Source organism: Nannospalax galili, unplaced genomic scaffold, assembly GCF_000622305.1.
Source record: "Nannospalax galili isolate Female #2095 unplaced genomic scaffold, S.galili_v1.0 scaffold285, whole genome shotgun sequence".
Lineage (NCBI taxonomy): Eukaryota > Metazoa > Chordata > Mammalia > Rodentia > Spalacidae > Nannospalax > Nannospalax galili.
Genome location: NW_008355157.1, coordinates 2,997,588 through 3,005,195, shown reverse-complemented (window position 1 = coordinate 3,005,195; position 7,608 = coordinate 2,997,588). Strand labels below are relative to the sequence as shown.

Genomic DNA, 7,608 nt, shown 5'->3' with positions numbered 1-7,608 from the left:
TCCTCCTCCTCCTCTTCCTCCTCCTCCTCCTCCTCCTCTCCTCCCCTCCTCCTCCCTCTTGTTCTTCCTCCTCCTTTTTCTCTTCAGTGCTGGAGACTGAATTCAGGACCTTGTGCTTGTTTGGCAAGCACTGTACTACTGAGCTACAGCCCCAGCCTCGTAGTCCTTCTTTATGCTTTGAGTGTCAGGGTAATGTATCTCCTTTTTTTCAGTGCTATCTCTCCTTAGCTCTGTCATATGTGTGCCAGGTGTTTTTGCAAAGGTGTCACTGAACAAGGATCATGTCATTGCAATTCTTGGATTTCTGGCAGACTGTTGTCAGAATGCTATCCCCCTGGAGCAGGCTGGCTTATTGGAGGTTTTGCCTTGCAGTGAGACAGAAGCTTGGGAATGGGAAGGGAGTGTAGAGCTGTCACCAATGAGCCCTGAGTCCTTTCTTTCCCACAGGGACACAAGAGGAAAAACTGGAAGGTACGTCGCTTTGTTCTGAGGAAGGACCCAGCTTTCCTGCATTACTATGACCCTTCCAAAGTGAGTGAGACCATTCCCACCCTCTCTCAGGGCTGTCTGCTTCCTGACTCCCTCTGTGGAGCAGGCAGGCAGCCACTGGGCCTCCTGCTGCACATCTCTGCCACGGCTCCTTGTAGGCTATGCTGCTCTTTCACATGGGTGCCTGCTCAGTGAATGGATTCTTCCATGCCCATTTCCTATGGGAGAGGATTGTCATTATTTTACTATTCTCAAAGCCTGCTTTGTGGGCAAAGAGTGAGGGGTATGCCTGAGATTCCTAAATGTACTTCCAGCCTCTTCCCCTTTTCATCCAAAGGGCCCATGAATTCTGTTGCCCTCAACTTCCTTTTACCTGTTCGAAGTTGTTTTTAATTATGCAATTTATTTAATTTACTTATGAGTTACTTACTTTTTAATTGAGCCAGGAATTGCTGTCCTGGGTTTCAGATAAGTGCCACCTTATGCTGAGTTAATCTAATTCTAATCAAAAGAGAAGGAAAATGGCTCTTTAGTTGGAATGTTGAGCCCTGTCTTGATGTGTTTCCAGTTAGGACCTCCTAGCCTTGTCTTGGTACATGTTTCCAGGTAGGAGCTCCTAGTCCAACCTAAGAGCTCATGAATGAACCCGATACCCTGCCAGGTAAAAGGAAGGCCAAGGCCTGGGGAGAGCTGACCGAAAGATGAAACCTTTGGGTCTCCAAAAGCATGCGCTGACTTCTCTATGGATTATGGTATAGCTACCATGATGATCCCAAATCTTATTTTATGTTTTGAGACAGTATCTCATGTTGCTTGGGCTGGTCTCAAACTCATCATGTAGTCAAGGATGATCTTGAACTTCTGATCCTCCTGTCTCTCCTGTCCCACCTCCTGAATGCTAGGGTTATAGGCATGTGCCACAACCCCCAGTTTATGTGGTGCTAGGGGATTGAACCTACAGCTTTGTGTATGCTAGACAAGCGCTCTAACAACTGAGCTACTCGGATCCTTTTGAAGCAAGGAAAATAACGACTAAGAGCTTGCTTTGCATTTAACTCTTCATCTAGCTCTATCTACTCTGTGCTCTTGGTGAATCCAGGGCCTTTTGCTATTAATTTGCTCCTGAGCTTTGCCTTCAACTTTCCTACTACTGGGCTGACTGTTCACCCCAGCACCCAGGGCTTGCTTCTCAAAGCAAATTCAGTCCCCCCCCCATGCCACTTCCGCCAAGACTGCTTAGACTCCCTCCAGGTTTGTGTTTCTTCTTCCTTTGAATTTCCATCCTTTAGTATCTAAACGTCAACACCTCTGGCATCATTATTTAACAGCTTTATTTTTTGTCCTGCCTCTTGCTGGGGCCACCACTAAGTATGAAGTTGATTATTAATTGAAGGGGCAAAGGCTGAGGCTCCCAGTGTAGAAAATTGCTCTGAATCATCCAGAGATACCGTAAACCAGTTGTTTCATGACAAACACATAACCAGAGATTTGCGTAACAGTGCACAATGTGTATGAATATTAAGGAAGCCAGTGCATGCTTTTGGCAGGATGCTGGATGGCACTGTCGCTACTGGTTGTGAAACTAGAGGCCCAGACTTACTCACTGGTATGTTACTTGGCCAAATGATGCCCAAGTCTTACCTTATCTTCTGTAACAAATAACTTGAAGTGACTTCTTTAGTAGGCCTGACAGGATGGTTATAGGAGAGGGTGTCTCTTCTCTTTGTGCATTCACAAAACTCCTAATTAGGTCTCCTTTCCCCCATAGGAAGAGAACAGACCAGTAGGTGGGTTTTCTCTTCGAGGTTCCCTTGTGTCTGCTCTGGAGGATAATGGTGTTCCTACTGGTAAGATGCAGCTTCGGGTCTGGATCTCGGGGCCGCTCATCTGCATATTATTAATACCCCTGGGAGGAAAGACTGAACTTTGGAAGTCAAGCAGGGCTTTCCTTGTTGAGACAAAGAGTTCCCTCATTGAGACAATGGTGTGAGTTTTGAAGCCCTTTTCAGAAAACAAGGAAAGGATCCATGAGACGTTCTTAATGTTTTAGGAATACAACTGAGTAATCCTTATTTTTAATACTTTCCCTTAATTTCTGTGCTGATGGCCCATAAACATTCACCTGCTTTCATTATCAGTTTTCATACTAATTTTACAGTATCGGCTGTGATAGGAAGGTAATCATTCCCATCTTGTGCATGTGGAAATTGAGGTTCTAAGTCAATTCAAAGCAAACATCAATTTCTGTGTTTTTAACATAAACATTAATTCTTTGATGTGAATGGAACTGTAGGTCTATGGCTGGCACAGTGGCAAGCAAGAAAACTTCCAAGAAATCCCAGGATAGCCACTGGCAGGACTGAGGAACTTGGGAAGGAGTGGGGAGAAATACTGCAGTGTTTTTGTCTTAGTTGATGTTCAGCAGGTTCAAGCTGAAAGTTAACATGGACATTCAATCACTTTTCTTTTTTCTTTTTTCCCTGTGTAGGGGTTAAAGGGAATGTCCAAGGAAATCTTTTTAAAGTGATTACTAAGGATGACACACACTATTACATCCAGGCCAGCAGCAAGTCTGAACGAGCAGAGTGGATTGAAGCTATTAAGAAGCTAACATGACTTTGAGGGAGGAGGACCAGGACTCCTCCCTGTATCATGATACAGCTAGGGCTTCCCAGAGAACTGGAGTCTAAGACATTGGGCTGGGGATAGGGCTCAGTGGGAGAGGACTGCCTGGCAGACCTGAGGCCCTGGGTTCAATTTCTGGCACCGTACAAAAAGAAAGACTTAACACCATACATCTTGCATAGCTTTGGAGTGGGATGGCTGAAGAGCTGTTTCCTCAGATGACAAACAGCAGTGGTGCTATTTTCTTCCTATCATCAACCCGAAAAGCCAGAAAAGCTAGGCAGCAGCATCTGGACTTTTGCTCTCCAGGACAGATGTCTATGTCTTTGGGGACCACAGTAGTATATCTTTGTTGGAACACTAACACTAGCCTTGCTTCATGAAATACTCTAGTCTCAAGGCAGCACTCTTAAGTGATGTCAACAATTTGTATCTCCTATGGAATTAATAAAAATTGACATTGTTTCTGGATGTTATTTTTAAAAGTTTGTATATATTCTTATTTTCTGTGTTAGTGTTTGCCTGCCACATGTGTAAATGTGCCTCCTGTGTGCCTGGTGCCCGAGGAGGCCAGAAGAGGGTGTTGGATCCCCTGGAACTGGAGTTAAGGATAGGTGTGGGCTGCCATGTGGGTGCTGGAAATGAATACAGGTCCTTTGGAAGAACAGCCGGTGCTCTAAACTGCTGAGCTATTTCTCCAACCCGAACCATTATAGTTACTGTACAAAGTTTTATGGTTTCTGAAGGTTCCCTATCTACGTATTATGAAAGTTAATTATGGAAAAATCTCAAGCAATCTCTGTCACTAAAAGGACACACTTCACCTTTAAGGGGGAATGCTGGCAAGACTTTGGCAGACTGTTCAGAGGATATTGTTTTGTTTTGCAAAATAAGTGCATAAGTAACAAGTTGCACAAGCCATGGACTCACTTGGAGAAATGTCACAGATGAGATGTGGTGCAGGAGCTCTCTAAAAGACAAAGATATAAATGGGAAAACTTAAGGCATGAAACTTTGGCTTAAAAACAAACTGGCCAGGTATAGTGGTGCACACCTTTAATCCCAGCACTTGGGAGGCTGAGGCAGGCAGATCTCTGTGAGATTGGGGCCAGCCTTGTCTTCATAGCGAGTACCAGGTCAGCTGAGGCTACAGGGAGACCTTGTCTCAAAAAGACCAAAACAAAAACAACAACAAAACCAAACTGAAATAAATGTCAAATAATTTCCACAGTTGGGAGGCTGATTTAAAGTAGTGAAAAGTCTGTATCATACAATGTATGTTTTTACAAACATTTTTATTTAAAATTTACATAGTGATCTGGCACAAACTATTGCCCGCATTCTTGCCAAGTACAAGGGCTTGGACTTTAATAAAATACATAACTTACATTTACGGGGAGTGGATATTTCTAAAGTGCTTAAGTAAAAACTCATCTTTTTAAAATAGACCTTTATGTCTGGAATACCTGACCCTAAATGGCCAGGAATCCAGACAATTTTTTCCCTGTATTCTATTCCTTACATTGTAAGAGAATGCCTTTTAAAGCACCATGTTTCATTTGGCATTTTACCAAGGTCTAATGTACCTGGAATTACTTTTAGAATATTGACAGGTGCTTATCTGAATTAAAACTACATTTGGGTTGATAGCTTACTGCTTCCAAATTGACAGCTGTGCTCCCTTAGTTTTGGGCAAGACAAGGATTCCCAATGGTTTTAGATAATCATCAGCTTGAGGTAAACCAGTCAGGCTGGTAAGGTACTAGAACTTTTTTGATTCCTAACCATTTTAATTGTTGATGTAAAAATAACTAGACCATGAATGGTTGGTGTATGCAACTTGTGCTTAGTGTGATGCATAAATTGGTCCCTGCAGCTTCCATTAAGTACCTGAAACTTATTCATGATAACTGGTATGTTTGCCTCTTAAAACTGATGTAAAATTGGTTTCAATGTTTGTATTTCCTTTTAGTCAGTTTCAATAAACTAATGCATGAGACTCAAACTCCTACTAATTCTGTTGTATGGGTTAATAGATTATGACTGTAATCAAAGGCAGAGAAGGGAAAACACAAGACTGTCAGCATTTTTAATTGGTTAAGTTTTTCCATTCTTTGTCAATTCTATGTATCCTGTGTATTCTGGACTTCATGTATCTTGTCCTACTTTTAGGTCAGCAAGGCTTATGCTCTTGTTTCTTTTCACCATAGCATCAGTGAAGTACTGATCTCTCTCTGGTTAGGGCCATCAATGTACAACACTGGAACCTAGCACACAAAACAAAACAAAACAGGGCTATTCTGGAGAAAACTCATCATAGAGGCCCCAAGTATTTATAAAGTTATGGTTTTTCAAGTATAAAAGTTTCCAGTAAATAGAAAAAAAATCCCAGGAAAAGGGCACCTGTTACATTTGATAATGTACTTTTTCTTGTGGTATTGGGGATTGAACATGAGGCCTTGAGATGCAAGGCATGTACTTGACCACTTAGCTACATCCCAACTCTTTGGGCCAGAGTTGCCCAGGGGTGGCCTTTACCTCCTGCCTAATAGCTGGGATTACAGCTGTGTGCTACCATACTGTTAATATGGTAACATCACAGCATGCTGTGTTTTATTAACTTGGAGACAGGGTCTTGTCTTGGCTTGCCTAGAATTCAGAGATCCACCTGTCTTTGCCTCTTGTGTGCTGAGATTAAAGACATGCACACACTATACCTGGTCCTTTATGTTTTAGACAGAAGTGAAAATTGTGTGCCAATCTGGACTACATTCAGAGACTCAAATAATCCCAATGTGGTAGGCTGTCAAGCACGGCTCCTTCTTGGAAATGGGTCATCTGAGCTTAGACCTACCTTTAGAGTAAAAAGGTAGCAGACTGAGAAGTTAGACTTTCATAAATGGCACAAACTATCTCTCCAACACTCTTCTAATTTCCAGTCCTTTTAGTTGTCACAGGGTGTTGCCATGGCCACCCAGGCTGACCTCTAAATTCTGGGCTGTGACTATAGGAATATACTATTTTACTCAACTCTAGAACCTTTAATATTTAGCCTAGTTTTGGACTGACTAGGGTAGACTAAGTTTAAGTTTGCCTACAGACAATAAAATTAAACAGTACCTTAAAGTATCCTAAGGTAAGCATGCGAAAGTAACTGAAGGTTTCCCACACCTGACTACTACAGCTGTAATTTTAAATGTTGACCTGTGAAATTTACTTTGCACATAAACCTCTTTAAGTAGCTAGTTTATGTTATGTTAGGAACACTAAAAAAATTTTCCATGTTTAATAAGACCCCTGCTTTGTTATTTAAAAAATCAAAAACAAACTGAAGATCTAGGTAGCACTTAGCAAATAAAGGGAAAAAATGCCCCCCCCCCAGAAGATAAGTGATGCTGTTCAAAATAATTTCAAAGGAGCAGCACTTAAAGAAAATCTTTAACACTAAACTCAAGGCAAGAAGTGTAGCTTTTAACAAGGTCCACATGTGATGAAGTCTCTCATGCCCCAAGTTGTCATCAGTCTCAAACAGGTTACAAGTACATAACAATGTAATTCTAACTGCATGTCAAAACTTTTCTCCATCAAGGGTCAATTCCACTATGGCTACACTTAAAATTACTTCTCTAAACCCTCCTCCTGAAAGGTTCTGTTACTATACAGCTCACTTACCCTTATACTTCTAGAATATAATTAAGGTCCAAGAATTCAGAATGGTTTTTAACTGGTGACAAGAAGGAAGAGGCCTATATTTAAATATCCCAGAAATTTATTTGATGCTTGTTTGAATACATTGTATATAGAAAGATTGGGATTGTGTTGGGTACCCCTGGCAAATCTCACGGAGGCACTGAACACCCAAGGGTGCTGATCCAGAGACATCAGAAATGGACATGGCAAGCCCAATTTTAGGACTGTTCTTAAAGATTTGTCTCTAGTCAAATCAAGCCACTCCCTTAAAAAAAGTGTGTTGTGTTAGAGCTACTATGCGAAAATGGCTGACAGCAAGGAGGGCGTCTCAGGTTCTGGTTTGTTGAATACTTAAATACTTGGAAATAAAAAAGATTCAGCTTTGAAGTTTTCAATACTGGAAAACTTTCAAGTCTAAGGGTTTACAGCCAGGAAAGGCTGCTTCGTATTCCTTAAATTGGACTGTTTCCCATAAAGTTAATCTTCAGCTTTGGCTTCCATTTCTTCTGCATCATCATCGCCATCCACTTCTGCATTTTCTCTTTCAAGCCTTTCCAGCTGTCTTGCAAGTTCAGTCTCATCTGTATCTGTGACCACTTTGGGCTGTGGAAGAGGCATAATTCCAAAGTGAAGGAAATAGCATAACATTCTATTTTAATACTATTACTGGCTAGTATTTTAACTTTTGAGGAGATTCTTTTCATTTCTAGTAATTCTGTCATACCTGTGCTGACTTAGCACTAATAAATTCTTTTTTTAAAAAAATCTTTTTGAGACAGGGTCTCTGTACCCTCAGCTGTCCTG

At 41.5% G+C, this 7,608-nt stretch overlaps 2 protein-coding genes across 5 annotated transcripts in view; one reads left to right on the top strand and one right to left on the bottom strand.

Annotated features, from left to right (window-relative positions):
* Plek2 (pleckstrin 2) overlaps positions 1 to 7,063 on the top strand; it is a 26,728-nt gene extending 19,665 nt beyond the window's left edge. For all 3 annotated transcript variants that reach the window (XM_029555584.1, XM_029555583.1, XM_008852149.3), the window contains 3 exons: positions 448 to 531; positions 2,258 to 2,336; positions 2,978 to 7,063. In XM_029555584.1, the coding sequence (XP_029411444.1) occupies positions 448 to 531; positions 2,258 to 2,336; positions 2,978 to 3,105 (291 nt within the window). In that variant the 3' untranslated portion in view covers positions 3,106 to 7,063. The remainder of the gene's footprint in view (positions 1 to 447; positions 532 to 2,257; positions 2,337 to 2,977) is intronic.
* Eif2s1 (eukaryotic translation initiation factor 2 subunit alpha) overlaps positions 6,866 to 7,608 on the bottom strand; it is a 23,222-nt gene continuing 22,479 nt past the window's right edge. Inside the window, exon 8 of one of the 2 annotated variants that reach the window (XM_008852147.3) lies at positions 6,866 to 7,407. In XM_008852147.3, the coding sequence (XP_008850369.1) occupies positions 7,282 to 7,407 (126 nt within the window). In that variant the 3' untranslated portion in view covers positions 6,866 to 7,281. The remainder of the gene's footprint in view (positions 7,408 to 7,608) is intronic. The other variant, XM_029555585.1, reaches the window with a different exon arrangement.